The sequence below is a fragment of the Oryctolagus cuniculus genome, chromosome 20 (assembly GCF_051225735.1).
Source record: "Oryctolagus cuniculus isolate XC-2025 breed Fujian yellow rabbit chromosome 20, ASM5122573v1, whole genome shotgun sequence".
Classification (NCBI taxonomy): domain Eukaryota; kingdom Metazoa; phylum Chordata; class Mammalia; order Lagomorpha; family Leporidae; genus Oryctolagus; species Oryctolagus cuniculus.
This window is the reverse complement of record NC_142886.1, coordinates 43133169-43154402: the sequence shown is the minus strand read 5'-3', so window position 1 is coordinate 43154402 and position 21234 is coordinate 43133169. Positions and strand designations below refer to the sequence as shown.

At 45.2% G+C, this 21234-nt stretch overlaps 1 protein-coding gene across 9 annotated transcripts in view; it reads right to left on the bottom strand.

The window, feature by feature from the left end:
• The window catches only part of UNC79 (unc-79 subunit of NALCN channel complex), a 264184-nt gene that overhangs the window by 66133 nt on the left and 176817 nt on the right, over positions 1–21234 (bottom strand). For 3 of the 9 annotated variants that reach the window (XM_089322567.1, XM_089322568.1, XM_089322571.1), the window contains 6 exons: positions 20704–20866; positions 18165–18314; positions 16349–17566; positions 8927–9034; positions 5216–5332; positions 2356–2439 (listed from right to left, as the gene is read on the bottom strand). In XM_089322567.1, the coding sequence (XP_089178693.1) occupies positions 2356–2439; positions 5216–5332; positions 8927–9034; positions 16349–17566; positions 18165–18314; positions 20704–20866 (1840 nt within the window). The remainder of the gene's footprint in view (positions 1–2355; positions 2440–5215; positions 5333–8926; positions 9035–16348; positions 17567–18164; positions 18315–20703; positions 20867–21234) is intronic. The other 6 variants (XM_089322569.1, XM_089322572.1, XM_089322570.1 and 3 more) reach the window with 3 other exon arrangements.

Here is a 21234-nt window from a genome sequence, read left to right as displayed (position 1 = left end):
AAAAAGATTCATTTTATTTTATTTTGAAATGCAAAGCAACAGAGAGGGGGCAGTGGGAGAGAAAGTGAGACAGAGTTATCTTTCATCTACTGGTTCACTCCCCAGATGGCCACATGGCCCAGGCTGATACAAGCTAAAGCCCAGAGCCCAGAACTCTACCCAGAACTCCCTGTAGGTGGCTGGGGCCAAGTGCTTGGGCTGTCACCTGCTGCTTTTCCAGGCGCAATAGCAGAGAGCTGGATCAGAAGCTGAGGCTCCAACTAGGATTCTGATGTGGGATGCCCGTGTCGCAGGCAGTGCCTTAGCCCACAGCACCACAACACTGGCCCATTTCTGACACTTCCTAGATCCCAAGTGGGGATCCAGTGTCACTGGGATATTGATCAGCTGTCTCTGAGATAACATTCTTTCCTAAACCTAAGGGTATCATTAACAACTATCCCTGATTGCTTCATAAAGATGTTGCCATAATATAACCAGCATAAGCATAAATCAATGGATAGTATAAGATGCAAGAAATGGGCCAATCGATTATCAGACAGTATTGTAAACAGCAGGAAGCTACTTGAAGTTTAAATCCAAAACTCCCCATTTCTTAAACGTCGACAGACCATGTTGACCAGATGTTCAAATGCCTGATCTAAAAGTAGGAAAAAATCAGCCCATGGGGGACAGGCTGATGTGGACTCAGCCTAACCAGACACATAAGAAATCGATAAAAATAAAAACCTGTGAATCAAGGCTGTCAGAAGACTGCGCTGATCACCACGGTACAGTAAGCAGAATTCAGGTTGAGCAAAGGGAGGGACTAGAGGTGATTTCGGGGGTTTCAAACCCATCCTTACCTAACACCAATGAAAAGGAGATATTTTCCACGACAGCAGCATGGCTCTGTCTTTTCCTATAACCACACAGACTGCCTGGTGCAGGATTTACAGCAGCTGTCTGTTAGAGCAGACAGGCTGATCATCCAGCACTAGTCCTGTAGGCCAGGACGAGCTGTGTCGATGGAATCCTGAACGCTGGTGCCGAGGGGAGCGCAAGAGGAATGTCCAAGAAGAGGGGAGATGGAAAGGAAGCTTGGCCTCATCTCCCTCTTGTCGCTCCTGAGGTCTGCACTGAGCAAGCGGATCTCCGCATCGCGGAGCTGCTGCCCACACTTCCAAAGCTGCCACTCCTGGTTCTCCTTGCAAATGCCCAGAACTCGAAGCAGACACAGAGGGGCCTCAGAAACCCGAACAAAGAGGGGACCACCTCCCTCCAAAGCCCAATTTCAAAGCTGGAGATTTTGTTAAAAATCCTCTTGGGAAACTTGGAGATAGGAGAAACTGTGAAGTGGTTTCTTTGTCTCGAAGCACCTCTGCAGGCATGCAGTGATCCCAGCTGCTCCAACGGACCCCTCCATTCATGTGAGAGACCGGCTTTTCAGCTTCGTTCCATTCCTTCATTCCACCTTCTCAGCTACTAAGTCACTAGACCATGAACAAGTACCAACGATTTGTGTGACCACCTTGACTTCTACTCATAAAAGCTTCCCCCCGCCCAACAGAGGAAAGGAGTCACAGCATCTGACACGATGGTTGAACCTGCTACTCATTCCCAAAGTCTAAGCAAAAGTCAGACAGAAGCAACCCCTGCCTTGGGAGAACCAGAAGAGGGGAGGTCTAGAAAAGCAGGTGTGCCTTACTTAAGAGACTACATAACGGATGACTTGCAATTCTTCGTTGGTGTTGTCTTAGCACTGATAGCTTAACCTGTCTTCTGAATTAGTAGAAGAACAAAAGTCTTGATAAACTGCTATTGTGTTTCATATTCATGAGACGAATTAGGAAAATATGCTGATGACCCTCAGCATGCTCCCATGAGCAGCTAAAGTTAAGTGTGTGGTTTCAGCACACACTGTAGATAGCGGAAAAGAACCTGTTCACCCGTGACCTGAACACTCTCAGAGAAATACTGAGATGAAGGACCACGCACAGAAGAGTAGGTAAAGGTAAAGGGTGATAGGGAAAACTGATCCGTATAAGGAAGAACACTAGAGAACCCATGGAGGTCCAGCTTAGAAAAGACGGAATAAGCAATAGATACCTATTTTCTAATCTCCAAAACATAATATACGTGACAGACTAGACTTGCATTGCGTGGCCCAAGGATTGGAAAGTCACTGTATGGAAGAGTTCTCTGTTGGTCTTGTTCAAAGATGAGACGCCGCAAGTTCCCAGTCCCTGAAGGTGTGTGGGCAAAGGCTGGAGCCGCTGCACAGAGCCGCCACACAGGAGGTCTCGGCACCTGCTGGGCGGCGGGGCCCACGCAGCCTCTCTCAGCGTCTTCGCTCTGAGACTTGACGCCACTGACCTCTCATTCGCAGCGGCTGTCCCTCCAGGTCAGGGTTTAGGCACATTGGCACATTACACTGGCGTTTCCCGGGCTGTATCTGTTCTGTGGATAAACAGAGCATTTCAGTCTTCAGTGTGGTCAGTTTTAGTGCAATCCACAACACATACAAGAAATAGACCCAATTATCTCTTGGGGGCCTTTTTTGGGATATTCTTACTGTTACTGATTAACACTGAAGGGATGCATTCTGGATTTTATAGTAGGCCTGCCTGGAGTTTCACTACAAACCTGCCATTCAGTTATATGAAATGCAACTAAAAACAGGGGGCATCTAAAACCATTCCAAGTTAGTCCGTACCTCCCCCCTCACCTCACCACCCTGCAAAGCTCAAATCTCACATCTCCTGATATGAAATGAAAGGCTAATGTCATGGCCATGAAATAAATATTTCATGCAAATCAATCAATGCGTAAGGGACAATTTGGGGCAATGGCCAGAGAGGTCATACAGAAAACATGTAGAACTGGTAGAAGGAAATGTCAGGCCTTTGATGGAGGGGTGGGAGCAGGGATAAGCAGGCAAGGAGAGAAGTGGAGGAGGATGCTTCAGGAACATTCCTTCACGAGATGGGTCACCAAACGCACACAATGGAGAGACGCAGGCATCTGGACGGGAGCAGGTCTCAGCCCAGAGACCAGGCTGCATTCTCAGTGTGTCTGCATCTACAGGACCAGATTGCTTTTGTGGGGACAGTAAGTCTCCAAGCCAGCATGTGTGGTTTAACGTGACATGCCACCTGACTTCGTACTGCACGTCACGGGCTCTCCCCTGGACTCCGGCTTGGGGAGTATTTTTCATCTGCACTACTCAAAACAAGAAGGCTGAGATGAGGCTCTAACAGGATGTGGTGGCTGCAGGACTTGGGGATGGAGAACTCAGCTGACAGAAGTTCAGACAGCACGTAAATGGTTACATAGTAAATGAGAAAACACCGTGACATGAACAAGGTTGCAATCTGGCTGAAGAGTGAAAAATTCAGTTAAATGGGTTATTTGGCATCCTGCAGATTTGTTTAGATTAAAATTTGGATTGGAAAATCGTAACTCCACTGAATTGGTCAAACTAGGTTATGTCTGTGATGAGGATCTAAACTGTTTAACTCAGGCAGAGCTGCCTGCTACAGGAAGCAGCAGCAAGTACAATGACCGTCACAGCCTCCAGGTCCACCTACGGGAAGCAGGGCAAAGCAGCCTCACTTCGTCATGCTGCGGCTGCGCAGTAAGGAGAGAGACACGGGCCTCCGCAGGACGAACAGAACTTCCCAGACCAGCAACACGACCTCCCCTCCTTCTCTTCCTTGCCTGCTGGCTTTTGGCTATTCATTGCTCACCAACATGCCAATAATATAAAGGAAAAACACTAAGCCTTTTCAAATATTAAGAGCTGTATAAAGTTGAGGAGACTTGGCCGGCGCCGCGGCTCACTGGGCTAATCCTCCGCCTGCGGCGCCGGCACCCTGGGTTCTAGTCCCGGTTGGGGCGCCAGTTCTGTCCTGGTTGCTTCTCTCCCAGTCCAGCTCTCTGCTGTGGCCCAGGAGTGCAGTGGAGGATGGCCCAGGTCCTTGGGCCCTGCACCCGCATGGGAGACCAGGAGGAGGCACCTGGCTCCTGATAGGTGCAGCACGCCGGCTATGGCAGCCATTTGGGGGTGAACCAATGGAAGGAAGACCTTTCTCTCTGTCTCTCTCTCTGTCTAACTCTGCCTGTCAAAAAAAATTTTTTAAAAGTTGAGGAGAGTTGAAACTCCCTGTTAAACATGGGGTTGTGTCTGGTGTGTAGGATTTATCTAGATAAGCCTTCTCTACTTTTTGAAGAATAACAAGGGCAGATAAGATGTCATGTATATCAATATTATTGTTTTGAAAAATAGCAGTTTCAAGATTTGGGGTTTTGTAGACATTGAAGTTCCTAGTCATAAGGCAGAATATTGAAATAATCTCATATTCGTGTAGCCAGAAAGTACTAACCAGCACACTACAGGAGTCCCAGTGCTGGCCCTCAGAGCACATCACAGTATAAACCCTGCACTTCTATAGTGCATGCATGTCACATACGTGGTCTCAAAACTCAAATAACCCATTTAATCTTTTTAAACAAAGGAAAAGCAGACACTTCAAAGAGGATCACGACAGCGCCACTGGCTTCAGAGGGTGGTGTGTGTGCAGAATGTGGAGGAAGCTGAGGAAACGACGTGCTCGTGTTTCAGACAGACACATCATGGCAGTCAGCTCGACTTTAAAGCCTGGGTCAGGTGCGGTCCCGTCTCAGGACATGAGGGTGCGTGGTTGCAAGTTGCTGGTCCTGCTGACTGAAGCACTCAACTCCTATTCCCAAACCTACCAGCAGGTCACCAGGTCACCCTCACCCAGCTGGGATGTGTTATTTCTATTGTTACTACTATAAATATCCCTTTACTTTTTGGCACTTGATAGCTTATAAAATAGAGAATATCAAAAATCTGAGGCTTTCATTTATTTTTTAATTTGCGTCATGAAATTATAGCTTCACTCCCTCCTCCCCAGATCAATAACCTAGTATATGGAATCCAGGTGTTACAGAAAAAAAAAAAAAAAAAAAAAAAGAAAGAAAGAAAGAAAAAGAAAGAGTGGGACTAGCTTAGATGGAAGAACATGTCATTCCAGAACACCCAGAAATTGTAAATAGACTTATTAATCACTTTAGGTGTTTTCTTTTTAAAAATTATTTGACCAAAGAACATGAGAGAAAAATCTATTTTTTAGCAAGGGAGCAGAGTGGACACAGACAAGTGACATTAGCTAATCTGAGAGGTAAAACAAGAAGAAAAAGCTTGACCCACCAGTGTCCCAGTTGCTGATGTTATGGGGGGCGCTAGACTGATGTTCCAGCTGTCGCTTCATTAACTGGCTCATTGTCAGAACTCCCAGGGATCCCCTTTTCATCTGCCTACACTGAGCTATATGGAGGAAATTAGGAGATGATTACTAGGGGCATCAGTCCCCACAGCACACAAAGGTCTACACACCATACAGAACCGCAATGGAACCTTCATTAGCTACTCGCAGTTTTGGCGAAGGACATGATGTCACCCAAGTGATAAACTCAGGCACTCTGCTGCTCTGGGTGCCTGTCTTCACTCGGTCATGACACTGACAGAGCCATCAGCACTGATGTGCAGCCTGTAACTGTTTATTCCAGGTACAATGGAATGAAAGATGATTCTTGTCTTTTTCTTTTTTTTTTTTTCACTTGTACACTCTGCTATGTTCCAAAACGGACTGAAGACACAGAATACTTACTACTCGGAATTTATAGCTTCACTTTCTTTAATGGAGCTTTTGCAGTCATAGTTTCAGTCTTCGTGTCATCCCCAGGAGCTCCCCATGTATGTAAGCCTGTGTGTATGCTGCACATGTGTGTGTACATTGATATTTTAGAACAGAATAACACACAAGAATCCCAAGTTTTACAGCGAGGAATTGCATCAAATGAAATCATGTTACTCAGAACCACACAGCCACGGAGGTGGTCCTAAAACCAAAGTACGTCAATTTCAAAGTCAATGTTGTCTCCAATCTCCGTGTGAGCCTCTGTCAACGTTTGAAAAGCGTGAAGCAAATAAGGTTCCATAAGTATGGTCTAGTAAGTATCTTTGGTTCAGAAAATGGTGGTAAAAGTTTTTTATCCTGCAGTGAAGCATTGACAAATATCCCACCAGCAAAATGTCAAGTTAGAAGCATTTCCAAACCAGAAAACAACGAAGAACATTTAAGCCAGGAGCCTCCTCTTCTCCTCCTGGCCCATCCAGAGCAGTCTCACCAGCCCTACCAATCCATCCAGGGCCAGAGACCGACCATGGCCAGTGCGGCTTTCCTACATGGCCCCAGACACCTGGATATTTGACGTCTGTGGCTATACACTCCCTTCCAATGTAATTGCAAACAGCAAAGCTACGGACTACATGATATAGAAGAGGATGGTAGGAACCAGGATGATCGTCTGGTCCCTGGGAAGTCGTAGATGTTACACACAGGTTCTGCAATCATGATACCAAGGCAGCAACTTGGTATGGCATGAAATCAATCATAACATTATTTTTAATGTAATTAGCAAGCTGTTTTGACTAATGGTAGTCATGGCATGTTAAGCTACAAAATAATCAACTGATAAACTTATCAAAAGAGAAGAATGTGATGAGAATATTTGTGTCTTGGAGTTCATATTTATTGAATTAATGGAAACAGCTACTTAAATTAATCTCTGGTTTTTGTTGTTGGCTGATAAAGTTTACAGTTTCATGACTCACTGGAAAGGTGCAATTTCAAGGAAAATTCAAAAGCAGGAATATTCCAAAAGATTTCACAAATCTAAAAATTACCAGATTCCTAATCAAGAAGGAATGAAAACCCTTAGTGTTGCATGCTTTCTCCAATTCTCAGTTGTTTCTGAAGACAGGAGAATTCCTTGGAGGGTAAAAACCCTTCATGCTTAGCTCAGTAGTTAGGGAACCTGGCATTATTCCTCCAAGAGCAGCAAAACACATGCTTTTCATGGTGAGGAGAAGCAGAAAACCAGTGATGTGCTAAGCCAAATCCAAAAGGCCTAGATTCAGTCTTTGGGATTGTGATACACTTATTTTATGATAAATTTAACTAGCACCAAAGTTGTACTGACTTTATCATCCTATCTCACATTATACTCTACTTGGAATTCTAACTAGACCTCACTATCTTTAATTGACATGCAAATTTAGAGAAAACATACTTTCATGATTTTATTATGTGGCCTTAAAAATGGGCATTTTAGGAGCTGGCATTATGGCGTAGTAGGTAAAGTCACCACCTGTGAAGCCAGCATCTCATATGAGTGTCGGTCCCTGTCCTGGCTGCTCCACTTCCAATCCAGCTCCCTGCTAAAGGGCTGGAAAAGCAGCAGAAGATGGCCCAAGAGTTTGGGCCCAGAAGAAGCTCCTGGTTCCTGGCTTCAGCCTGGCCTAGGGCTGGCTGTTGCAGCCATCTGGGGAGTGAAGCAGCATATGGAAGTTCTCTGTCTCCCCCTCTCTCTGTAACTCTGACTTTCAAAATAAATTTTAAAAATCTTTAGAAGGGGGGAGGGAATTTTAAAAAATAAAGAAAGTAGGTATTTTAACAAATTCTCAAAAAGACCCTTTGTGATAAAAGAAAAACAATCAGATTCAAAACTAGTTGTTCTTCTTTGCTACACAAAGGACAAATTACTGTCACTTGGAACACTTGGAAACTATTTCTTGGAATGTTGATATCTCGATCACAACTGAATTTAAATTATTCTAAGGCAGTGAGGTGTACTAGAAAAAAAAAAAGAACATGAGCTCCAAAATCTAACAGACCTAGTATAAATTCTTATTATCTATGACTTTGTAATTCTAGGATTCTAGGCGAGTCACAGAGCCTTTCTGAACCTCAGCTCCCTGGTCTCCAGGTCGGGTCAGCACTATCTGCCATGCAGTGCTGATGTGGATTGGAGTGGATAGCAATGCGTGTGGTCATGTAGCACAGTGCCTGGCACAGGGTGGTAAATGGAAACACGACGAGTACTGCACTTGCAAACTCCTTAAGAACAGAGGGCGGCTTCTTTTGATCCCAGTGCCAAGCATGGCGCCTGGCACCCAGCAGACACACAACAAGTAGTTGCTGAATGAATGGACGCATGAAAAATGAGTGAATGGATGGATGAGGATGGTGCTGTTCCGTACTACCAGTTCAGCATTTACGATCTTTATCTCGTCTATCCGGATCATGCTCATTTCAAAAGATGGTCAAATAAAAATGAAGTAGCTGTTTAGGCAGCCTCCACGTGAAACACAAAATTAATCAGCCCACGAGACAAAGGTTTACAGAAGTTGTGCCTTTGCATCTCTGATTCCTAGCAAGCATTTCGCGCCTTAAAGTCTCTTAATTGAATTCATTGAGCCAGGTGGACACCCTTAGGAAACCTCAATGAACTCAAACTGCTGATAGATAAGATCTAGGACCCAGATAAGAGAAGAGAATTTCAAAGTACTTGGTTCCTGTTGGTTCTGGAAAAGGCTATGCCATTTTTATTTTCTGATCCAGAGGGGCTAGATCAAGTCGAATGCGAGGTCAGCATTTATTTTATGCCAATCGCGATAAAATGGTGTCCATGGTGGAGGTGATTTGAATGAAATAAAAGTTTCCATGTAAATTCTGCATAGACAATGTGTTCCACCTGTCCTACGGCTGGTTCCATGCTTTATGTTTATGGTAGTAAAAAACAATTTTTATCTCATTGAGTGATAAAATTCAGTGATTATTTAACAAATCAAAATTCTTGGAAATCAGTGATCATCCTGATTTATCAAACAGTTGAGATATGGAAATAAGTGGCTCACCCTATCTCTCAGACTCTTTAACAGCATAGTATCACCAAGGAAGCTAACACAATATTTAAAAAGGGAAAAATATACCTAAATTGCCAAAACTGAAAACAATCAAACAGACCATGCTCCAAAATGAATGGCGGGTGAAATGATCACTGGAGGAAAGCTTACTTGTTATTGAGGAATGGCTACTTGTTTCCGGCACACCTGCTTCTAAGGTAGGGGCAGACGAAGATTCTCGTGGCATTTCCAAAGTTGAAAGTCCTTTCGCAGAAGGATCTACAAACAGAAGTATTATTGAAAATTCAGAACACTGATTAAAAGGAAGTCCAAAAATTCTTTTCCAAGTCTTTTCCTTTAAAAGCACATTCCAATCTTTATGTACATTGTGGCCCTAATAATTATTTTAATGGAATTATATACACACAGGCTTCCATGCTCCATGGAGGGCTGATTCTACACTTTGCATTTTGCAGATAAGGGATCTGCTTCTTAGAGACTGAAGATGGCACAATTACGGAGCTAAAACTCAGCAGGTTCACAGTGCAAACCCTTGAACAAGTCACTTAACCTTCCATCCCAAACTTTTTCATCTAATACCTAAAGATGTTCAAGGTGCATTCCACCTAGCTCTGTCTTTGTCCAGCGATTTCCTGTTCATCACTTCCATCTCAATCCCCATAGAAAATTCCACCTCCAAGGAGGTTTCCAGGACCCCATTCCGCCCCTCAAAATACAAACAAAAACACTGGGTCAAATGAATCTCTTACATAACTACATAGCACCTTCTCCTTAACCTTTTCCAAAATTACTCACACAATAGTGTTAACTCTTTACTTGTCTATCAGTTTTGACAACCAGAATTAATTTGAGTAGAGATTGTATCGAACTGAGAGTAAATGTTCATTATTAACTCAGATGTTCTATTTTATTAGGTAAGCAAGAAACAAAGAAATATATTGTATCATTTTCCTCTATTTGATCATTGTTGTACCTAAGGTGGGCTATTTCCTGCACATAATATTGTCTTATTGATCTATCTGCAATATTGAACTATCAAGCTGTCCCACATTATTCTGAGTAATTTCTGATTATCTTTTAAAACTTCCTGAAAAGTTTTATGGTTTCTCATTGCAAAAGTGTTAAGCAAGTCTTCTGCTGTCTTTAGCACTACCTCACAGTAGCACTGGGCATCTTGCTGCCTTGCAGTTAGGACTGTGGGTAACCAAGAATCCACTGTGCTGCCATTAGGAGAGGCCCATCCTAGATGGCTTCAAACATTTTTTAAAGATTTATTTATTTATTTATTTGAAAGGTAGAGTTACAGAGAGAGAGAGAGGGAGAGGGAGAGACAGAGAGAGATCTTCCATCTGCTGGTTTACTCCCCAAATGGCCACAATGGCCAGAGCTGGGTCTATCCAAAGCAGGAGCCAAGATGTTTTTCCAGGTCTCCCACATGGGTGCAGGAGCCCAAGTACTTGGGCCATCCTCTGCTGCTTTACCAGGTGGATTAGCAGGGAGCTGGATCAGAACTAGAGCAGCCAGGACTCAAACCAGTACCCATATGGGATGCTGGTGCTGTGGACAGCAGCTTTACCCACGGTGCTACAGCACCAGCCCTGTGGCTTCAAATTTTTAGGCTTAATAATGTGTCAGTCTCATCTTCCCCACAATATCAATTTTTTTTCTTGCACAGAGCAACCCCCATGCATAACACAAAAATACAGATGAAGGATGCTGTTCTGTTACTGGATGGCTATGAAACTTGCTAAGCTGTCATAAAAGTAAAATAGCTCTTAGATGAGGGTCTGTGAGAAAGAGGGTTTGAGCATATTCTCTCAGGCCTTCTGCCCAAAGCACCAGGCATAACCACCTCTCTTTCCCTGATCTACCTCCATTCTATGTGAGCTGCAATTCTGGCATAAGAACCCCAACAACAATGTAGAATGAGAAAGTTTAAAGCAAATTTAGAACTTTAAGAGTTTTGGTATGATTATTAAAATCCTTCATATATCTTTAACTTTTTAAAATATTTATTTATTTTACTTAAAAGTCACAGTTACACAGAGAGAGGAGAAGGAGAAGGAGAGGGAGAGGGAGAGGGAGAGGGAGAGGGAGAGGGAGAGGGAGAGAGAGAGAGAGAGTCTTCCATCTGCTGGTTCACTCCCCAGATGGTTGCAATGGCCGGAGCTGAGCTGATCTGAAGCCAGGAGCTTCCTCCGGGTCTCCCACATGGGTGCAGGAGCCCAAGGACTTGGGCCATCTTCTACTGCTTTCCTAGGCCATAGCAAAGAGCTGGATGGGAAATGGAGCAGACAGGACTCGAACTGGCGCCCATATGGGATGCTGGCACCAAAGGTGGCGGCTTTACCCGCTATACCACAGCACCGGCCACCATGTATCTTTAACTTCTAAGAAAATTTACTTGAGAGAAAGATAGAGGAAGAGAGAGACTTCTCATCCATTGGTTCACCCTCGAAATAGCTGTAACAGCTAGAGGGGGTTGAACCTGGGGGCTGAGAACTCCATCCAGGTCTCCTGTGTGTGTGGCAGGAACCCAACTATGGCTGCCTCCCAGAGCCCATGGTAGCAGGAAGCTGCAATTAGAATCAAGAGCCAGAACCTGAATCTAGGTACCAAAATGTGGGATGCAGGTGTCTTAACCAGAAATCCAAACACCTACCACTACCTTTAACTTTAAAGAAACATCATTATTCTAAGATAAACATCAAGATTCTTTAATCCAGGAAATTTTTCCCTTGGTCCTCAATAATTTTATGAAATCTTTTATTTGTATACGGTTTAAGACAAATATTTGGATAGAGCTATTTGCTTGGCCTAAAACATTTGTATTCAATTTTTATAGTAACATAAAGCAGAAAATGTCACACCATCCTTCCATTCATTGATCAGATACTTATCAGCACTCCACTAGTCACTTGGGATACAACCAGTGAACAAACCAGACAAAAGTCCTGGCCCATGGGAGCTTGCATTGTTGTAGCAAGAGACAGACAATATGCATAAAAGTAACAAATTACTGTCAGAAAATCAATTCTTTGTAGAAGAGAGAGGAGAATAAGAGATACCAAGATGCTGGGTAGGAGTGGGAAGGTGGAGTATAGTCCAAAGCAGGCCTCACTGGGAGCCCAATGCTTGTTCAAAAGTTAAAATAAGAGAGGGAGTGAGCTAGGCAGATATCAGACTGTCCCAGGTGACAGGACGGCCAGAGTCAAGGTCCTAAGTAAGGATTAGGTAAGGAGTGTTCAAGACAGGACAAGAAGCCACAGTGGCCAAGTAGGATTGTGGATGGAACATTGCCAGTGAACTCAGAGAGCTAAAGAGGGTGGGGGCCACGCAGGTCTCTCTGCACACTTCAGGAACCTGGGTTTAGATGATGATGGAAATGGGGAACACTGGAGGGTTTTAAGCAGTGGAACACCAAAAGTTCATGTTTTAAAGGATTGCTCTGGCTGCTGTGTCGTGAGGGTGTAAAGGCAACAGGGTAGAAGGCGGAAGACCAGTTAGGAGGCTGCAGCAGTTAATCCAGGTGAAAGATGTTGGTGGAGGTAAAAAGAAGGCACCACACACTGGGTATGTTTCAGAGTTAGATTAGGGTTGCCAGACAAAATACAGGATGCCCAGTTAAATTTTAATTTCAGATAAACAGATAATTTTTAGTATAGGTGCATCCCTTGCACCGTTTGAGAAACATGGCCTCGACTCTTCACTTCTTCCTGAATCCATGCCTGCCATCCTGTGACTTTGAAGTTCTTCTTGCGAAACAAGCAGAGTAGATTTCTCCTCTTGCCTTAGATTCAGCCATGGGGTTTTCTCTGGCTAACAGAATGTTTGCAAGTATAACATAACCAAAGGCTTGAAATGTCCTGGGCGTGCTCTCTTATAGCTCTACCATTAGCATGAGGAGAACATTCCCAGGCTTCAGGGCCCCTGAGTGAGGGTGACTTGCACATGAAGCCAAGCCTTGCCATCCAGTCAAGCCCAGCCTAGGGCAGGTGACCTCCAGATGGCCAGCAGACTCTTGACCTAAATAGCTGCTTCTTGTTGTATGATGTGGAGCACTCCGTTACACAGTATTGTCCCAGAAATAGTTGACTGACAGCTGTCTCAGCCTACAGACAACCTGTAAAGCCATAAGACTAGGATGAGACCTCCAAGAAAGTGAGTGTCCATGGAGAAGCAAAAAAGGCGAAAGAGGGAGACTCCAGGACACTCACTCATTGGGGAGATAAGGAGGAGTCAACGCAGAGACTGAACACGGAGAAAAACAAGAGTATGGCATCCTGGAAGGCAAGTGCCGTGGAAGTGAGCAACTGTGTCAAATCGGGCATCTATGTCAGAAGACCAGACCTGAGAGCTGGCCATCGGGTTTAGCAGGGGAGCTCACTGGTTGCCTTGACAAGTGCAGTTTTGGCGGAGCAGTGGGATGAAAGCTTCACGGGAAGATTTTCAGGAATATAATGGGAGTCCCTTGGGTATGAAGATAATAGTAGGGAGGCTTGGGATCGATCAAGAACTTTTTTTTAATAAAGAGGGAGAAATTAGATCATGTTTAAGTCAGGGATCCTTTAACAAGAGAAGGAGGATTTGGGGGGGGGGGGGTGGTCCTGTAACCTCTGTGAAGGAAACAGGATCTTGGATAGGAGCACATCACCTGTAGCCCCTGCAAGGGGCCCTTGCTCAGCCAGGACCATGGACTTCTGACACAGGAGAAGGATATCAGGAGTCAAAACAGAGGGGCAGAAAGACTCAGAACAAGCGCAGAGATTTGGCCTAGCAGTTATGATGTTGCATGGGATGCCCGCGTCCCATATTGGAGTGCCTGAGTTCAAACCCCAGCTTGGCTCCCAGTTCCAGCTTCCTGCTAATGCAGTCGTGGTTCAAGTAGTTGGGTCCCGGGAAGACCCAGATCGAGCTTCCAGCTGCTGACTTTGGCCTGGCCCAGCCCCATCGTTGTGGGCAATCAGAAGTCTCTCTCTTTCTCTCTCTCTCTCTCTCTTTCATATCAATCACCAAAAAAAGAGTAAAGGAGATGAAGAGTGGCCTGGCCTCTGGGGCTTCCTGCAGGGCTGATGTGCATGGAGAAGTCAGCCCTGGACTCCAGGCAGCTGGAGGTGGCAAAGCTGTGAATCTGGGGAGAGTGTCTGGACCTCCCTTGCTCCTGCTTATAGAATCAAGAAAGTCCGGGGAAGCCTGGGTTTTACCCTGAGCAGACGCAGGAGATAGAAAATTATTATAATAGTATAATAGTCCATTACAAAAATTTTAGAAACATTATTTGAATTGTCAGATCATTTTCTCTTGTTCTGGTATCAAATGTTTGAATACAAAGCCAATTTCCTCCTTGGTAGCCTGGAAAACAATCTGGTGTAAGGATGAATAAAGAAGGGGCTAGCACTGTGCACAGCGGGTTAATGCCCTGGCCTGAAGCACCAGCATCCCATAGGGGCGCCAGTTCTAGTCCCAGCTGCTCCTCTTCCGATCCAGCTCTCTGTTATGGCCTGGGAAAGCAGTAGAAGAAGAAGGCAACACACGGACACACACAGACGTGCTACAACCCATAAACAGCCCGTGTAACACTACAGGCCTCACAGTTCCTCACAGCCCCACACTGCAGACCACCATACTTTCTAGGCCAGTGCTGACCTCTGCCCACACGCAGCATTTTTCCTGTCTCCAACGAATACAAAGGTGTCCCAATTTCCCCAGAAATCTTAGCTTGTTATCACCGGGATTTCCCCCCTTGTCTTCCTGGAGTATAACCCTTTCCGAATATGCTGATGTCCAGCCAACAGATCTGCAGTGTCATTGAGATGCATAGCTCTATTGCATGAGCTACAGAACAGTTAGAAGTCTCTGGAAATGCCTGGGCAAATCAAAGAGCCAGGTGCATTCTCTTAGCAGTTGCTTTTGTGTGGAGTAGTGGAAAGAGCAGGACTACAATCAGGAAGACGGTCCTGGCACTGCTGCTGCCCGCCTGAGTGACCCTTGGCCAGGCACAGCGTCTCCTCTAAGCCATGCCAGCTTCTTCTCTAACATGAGAGCCTAGACTAGAGGACCCCAAGATCTTTGTCATCCTCAATGTTCTCTAGACCATGAATTTTGTAAAATGATTGTCCCTGGGCAACTGCGTTTTCCTAAAGATTCACATTATTATTGTTGTTAATACTATTTTAGATCTGAACTAAAACACAATGTCCCAATCAGTACTGTGGAAATACTGCAGGCCACGGTGTTTTAGAATGACGTGGACAACTGACTTGCCACTGCTTTCAGGTTGTCTTTCTTAGAACACAGCCTCCAAGGAACTACAAGAAACGGCAAAGACAGGAAACCCAAGCACTGTGACAGCTTCCCCATCAAGTAGCATCCATGGATTAGGGTCCAAGTTGTCACCGGTATTTGGTTAGTCAATACAGTTGGCTGTACTGGAGTGACAGAGTCCTGGCTGCTCTGCTTCAGATCCAGCTCCCTGCTAATACACCTGGGAAGGCAGCAGAAGATGACCCAAGTATTTGGGCCTCTGCCGCCCATGTGGGAGACCCAGATGGAGGTCCAGGCTCCCAGGCTTCCGGCTGCAGCCTGGACCAGCCCTGGCCATTGCAGCCATTTGGGGTAGCGAACCAGCAGATAGAAGATCAGTCTCTCAGTCTCACTCTCTTTCTTTCTCTCTCCATCTATCTCTCTTCCATTCCTTCTCCTTCTCTGCCATTCTGCCTGTCAAATAAAGAAGTCAATCTTTTCAAAGATTAGACCTGAAATGATTATATAGGAAATTCTTAATCACTGCAAGCACTCTTTGCTTTATTTTCACTCCTCATAGCTATTCTTCCTTTGGACTCTACCAGAGTTCACTGAAGTCGTGCAGGGGAAACATGCCAACAAGAGCTAAATTTAGGTATGGCACCGTGGCTCACTAGGCTAATCCTCCGCCTTGCGGCGCCAGCACACCGGGTTCTAGTCCCGGTCGGGGCGCTGGATTCTGTCCCGGTTGCCCCTCTTCCAGGCCAGCTCTCTGCTGTGGCCAGGAAGTGCAGTGGAGGATGGCCCAAGTGCTTGGGCCCTGCACCCCATGGGAGACCAGGAGAACATCTGGCTCCTGCCATCGGATCAGCACGGTGCGCCGGCCGCGGCGGCCATTGGAGAGTGAACCAACAGCAAAGGAAGACCTTTCTCTCTGTCTCTCTCACTGTCCACTCTGCCTGTCAAAAAAATAAAAATAAAAAAAAAGATGTATTTATAAAAAAGAGCTAAATTTAATGATGCTAGCTGTTTGAGGAAGGCTAAAATGCTATTTGGAATATCTTGACATGAATCAAGAACTTCCTCCTCTTGCCAATGCTTGTCAAGAATGAACAGTTGAGTTTAGAAACTATAAACACAGAAACATGGAGCCAGTGGACCACATCTGAATCCAACATAGTCTAGCACGCAGGGAGGCATGAAGGCGTGATGGCACACCCTGACTTGGTAAGATTTTTGAGGCTGACGTCTGCTCAGTACCAATGCCCCAGCCCAGGTGAGATGCAGAGACTCGAAGCAGGGCTGGGAGGAAGAAGCGGCACAGCTTACCTGGATCCTTCTGCTCTCCCAACTTGTCTAGGATATTGAAGGAGATGTCCAGGTACTCTCTCTGGATCGCGCTGACGGCAATCTTCCTCTGTTTTCTCTGCCTCGGAACAATCTGAATTTTAAATTCCGATTCCTCCACTCCATCCTCTTCCCCCTTCCTTTCGGGATTCTGCTCCGTGTCGGACTCAGCACCGGTCTCGGGCTTCTCGCTCTCTGCTGCGTTCTCCCCATCTTCGGGAACTTTGAGGAGGACAGTTTTTGTCCCTGAACTTGGCGCCAGCCCACCAGGCTCCTCTTCCTCGGCACCGGGGTCCGGGTTCTCGTCCACTGACATCTCAGGGAGAGCCACGGACTTCTGCAGGAGGTCTCGCTTTTGCTTAAGCGTCAGAGGGCTGCCGCAGGAAAACTGCAGCTCCTCCAGCTTGGACAGCTCTTCGGAGTCCGTCGGGTCTTCCAGGGCTAGGAGGGCGGAGTCCTTGGTGCCTGCCGACTGGCTGTTCCCTGAGTCCTTGGAAGCAAAGTCCTTGGAGCAATCCTCCACGCTGACTTGCACGAGGCGAGTTGTGCTGGGGCTGAGGACAGAGGGCTGGCTGGGGGTGGAGGGCGAGGAGGCGGCGTGTTTACTGGAGGGACCATCATTTCCTTGCTTCCTCGCCTCCTCTTCTTCGTCACTCTCGACTATTCTGAGCGGGGGAAGGGGCTCAAAAACGAGCGAGTCACTGTCTGATGTGGAGAGGAGCGAGTGTTTCTCCTGGCCGGATGTGGAATCCGAGGACAAATCTATGAGATCTAAGTCTTCCTTAGGCGCTGGCTTCCCTGGAGAGTCCACCTTCACCTCAAAGGTCTCCATGCAGTTCAACCGGACTTCGGGTATCACCGGCCTGCGCGCCTCCTGAAAACCCTCCAGGGCAGGGTTCTCGGGGATCTCAAGGTGGTCTGGCCTCGTGGCTGAGTTCTGCCTAGAACGCCCGTGGTCGCTCTGTCTCTGTGCGAGATAAGCAGCCTGGGCAGGAGGCTTGTCTATGTCACAGCGATCAATGCAAGACTTCCTGCGGTGCTCGTCTAACGTGAATAAAAGGGAGTCTGCATTCCCTATATCAAGAGATTTTTGCTTCAAAGAGCGCAGCTTTTTTTTCTGAATGCTTTCTTCTCTCACGCAGTGTAGAAGGCTGTCTTGCAATGCGCCCGTGTCTCTATATTCAGCCAGCTCTATTTCACCTGATTAAAACAGAAAAAGCTAGTACTATTTCACTTGGAGAGTCCACCTTCTTTTAACCCCTGGTATCCGGGCATACAATTGGCATAAATCATCATGACAATCCCAGCTCCACTAGAAAAGAAAACCAACTATCTGGCCAAGTTTTCGTAAGGTTCATTCTCATTTCAAAAACTGGAAAACTTCGCAATGAAAGAAACCGAAATGATAGTTTAAGGTCTGATTTCCAAAAATCAGGCTTTGGGATAATTCCTCAGCTCTATTCATTTGTGCACAGCAGAAAGAATCTGTGTTTTGTTGGTTTGTTGGCTGAGGCAGTACTAGGAAACTGTATTCAAATTGGGTGGAAGAGAAGCAAACATTCTGCAACAAATCAAGTCAAGCAATGGCCCTCGAAGACGATCATGACATTAATGGCGTATCTGTCAATTCACGTATATATATAAGCGGGTATATATATATACTGTTTGTGCATACATATATATATATAAATCAACAGTCTTAAAATGCGTAGTAACATAATAAAATTAAGATTTCACCCCAAACAAACGGTAGAGTACAACATTTTTGCATAAAATTACTAAGAGAAAAAATTCATACTTCTCTGAACATTCATCTCAACCGGCTGATATTTCACCATTTTGCTGCCGCCTATCCTTTTCAATCTTGCAAAAAAAGTTTGAGACTCTTTATGGCAGGGTCCAGTAGGTGTATCATGAATATCAGATTCATCAAAAACACTATCTTCTTCTAATTGGGGAGAGAAAGTCAAAATTACACTTAAGAGGTTATTCTCTCTTAGGCTGTGTCTACACAAGCAATTCACTGAAAGCATTGGGGAACACAGTCTGCAGTGATTTCGGCACCAGCACCCGCCCAGCCACAGGTGGGTGTTTTATCCATGCAACAAGCGATCCAGCAGAGCCACCATCGTTTTCTATGTGACAACTGGCAGCATTTTTATGAGAGGCATCTCAGTATTTCAGTAGAGCCTTCCTGGGGACCGTTTCCAGCGTGCGTAGAACCCGGTGACACACAGATGCCAGGACTTTTTCCAGGAATCTGTGACACCGCTTGAACTTGCCTGCTCTGGGCAGCTCATTTGACAAAACGAAATCAAACATCATGAGTGGGTCTTGCCCTTTCCAAAAAAGCATATGCCTCCCTGGGATCTGGGAACTGGCATAGACACAGCCTAACAGTACATGCACCTTATACTTTGTGAATGCAAAATACTGTACTCTACATTTGGTAATGAAACACACAACACACAGAAAAAGCTTAGAAAAGCCACTGGTCATCTCAAAAGCTCCACAAATGATCATGGACTGAAAGAGGAAACAAAGGAAAAAGGAAACAGAAAATAATATTTCCTCCCTGTGGAAGCCCCTCCCCCGAGGAGTCCACCACACGTAACTGCTCTCGGTCTGCGGAATCCCAGAGAGAACCTGCGCTCCCGCGGCCCTAAGGCTCCGCAGGCAGACATTCTCTCAGAGCGCCTGATGCGCTTGTTTCCAGGCCTTGCTTCTACCCCCATCGGGCCACTTTGGACGCAGACATAACCCCAGTACAGTTAATGAGGAAACGATTCCTATGCTGTTAGCCAAGGAGTGCACTCAACAAATTCCCTCCTTTTATCCTTCACAAAGCCGAAGCTACCCACAAAATGGCAAAAGCAAAGCCCCAAAAAGGCTACTAAATGCATTTCCTACCACAACAAATGGAGATAGCTAATATTTGAGTTGAATATCACCGGAAGCATACTATTTGGCCTATATGTAGATCTAACTATGTGACAAAATAAGGCTCAGGTGTGATTATGATTATTCGAGATTTCTTACAAGGGGGTATAGAAAAATTAAAGGACTGATTCTGTTCCAATACACAAGATTCTACAAGCACATGAAACTGGAAGCAGTAAATTGTAGATGAAATAACCATACTAATCTTTTTAACCAAACAAAAAGTGTTCACGATCAAAATGGAGACAACCCCCCTCCAGGGAACTTCCACAGAGATGCGAATGCCTATCAAGTGCCCCTGTTTGCAGGGAAATGCAACAGAATGATCTATGTCTTTATTTCCTTTTCAGAACAATCTCCTTTGAAATATAGTTTTTCAAGCAAATAACTGTCACTTCTCTTATACAACAGACAGAAGAACACAAGATGGCACCTCCCACCCAGAAAGGTTTTACATCCTTAGTTTATCAGAATCTAAACTCTCAGACACTAAGACCCAAGCTGATAGCCAAGCCATGCTTCCGGAAGGATCCGGATGACACCAGAACTTACAGAACCCAGTTCTCAGACTGGTGTCTGCAGACACCCTAGGTTCTTGGACTGTTCCACAAAAACCAGTGCAACGCTGGTTACAACCCATTCGATGGAGACACTTCCAGAAGCCTTACCAAATCAGACTGTACTAATACCACCAAGGATCACGACCCACTCGGCTTTCTCCCAGGACTAGAGCAGACGGTGCTGCCTTTTACAAGTCGAAGGCTACGCCTTCATTCTTCGTCTTCCACCTGAAAACACCCAGGCTGTGATCTCACTCTGTCTACATCTTCATTCTACTGCCTCCCTGGAGGAAACTCTATCAATAGAAATGGTGTCAACATGGGAAATGATTTAAATCTACGCAGCACAACTGTGTCACTTTCACTGCCTTGAATTATTCCCTGTTGAATAATGAGGCTGGGGGAAAGCACATCAGCCCATTGAGACTCTGTTCAAATTCTGGGAACCCCAAGTTCAGGAGCAAGCTAGAGACCTACACATGATGGCTCCCCCAAGTGCCAACCAAGATCTACTCACAGCCCAGGGGCAGGGTATTTCCAATACTCAAGGAATGGCTTACAAAGCTTTCTGAATCAAACAGCAGAATATATTTTATAAAACATGCTAGGGCTTCAGAAGCATATTATTTCTCTCGAATGCCCAATTAGAAAGTTAAAGCAATAACATTCATGGCAAAGTGGGAAAATTAACTAAGTGGTCAGTGATTTTTTTTTTTTTTTTTTTTGGACTCCAGAATGGTATCGGAGGGTGCTCTTTTACCTCGTAAGAAAAACACTGTACAGAAATGTATTTTGTATTTGAGCTAAGTCTGGGAGAGAATCCCAGGATGGAAGTACCTTTTTCTTTCTCACTGTATCTGCTGATGTTACTGCTGTCACTGTACAGAGGTCCTGCCGTGGCATGGGGCTTGCAGCTATGGTACTGGGCATTGAGGGTATTGACTGTTATGTGAATCAGGTGCAGCAGGAGTTTGCTGATCTCACAGTCTCGGTACGGATACTGAACAAGAAACGGAAGGAGAAAGACACAAACGGTTAATTCACAGGGTACATCTTCCCACTTGACCTGGCCAGATCTATTCCTCTGTATTACTTGGAGATAAAAATAAATACACACAGACAATTGAAAGCACAGATTCTGAGCACGCCTTATTTTCTAAAGGGATCATATTCCCTTCCTCTTGCGCCAAACCACTGACAGCAACACATGACAGTTCATTGTTCCAATTGCTTTCAAGAAAATTATCTGGCAGAAACCTTTGGTGGGTGAATACACTTTCAAGTATCTTCTTTGTTTTCTGACATAATAATTAATACTTAGATAAAATGCGAGATTCCAAGCATAAACAGTAGTTATTGATAAATGTC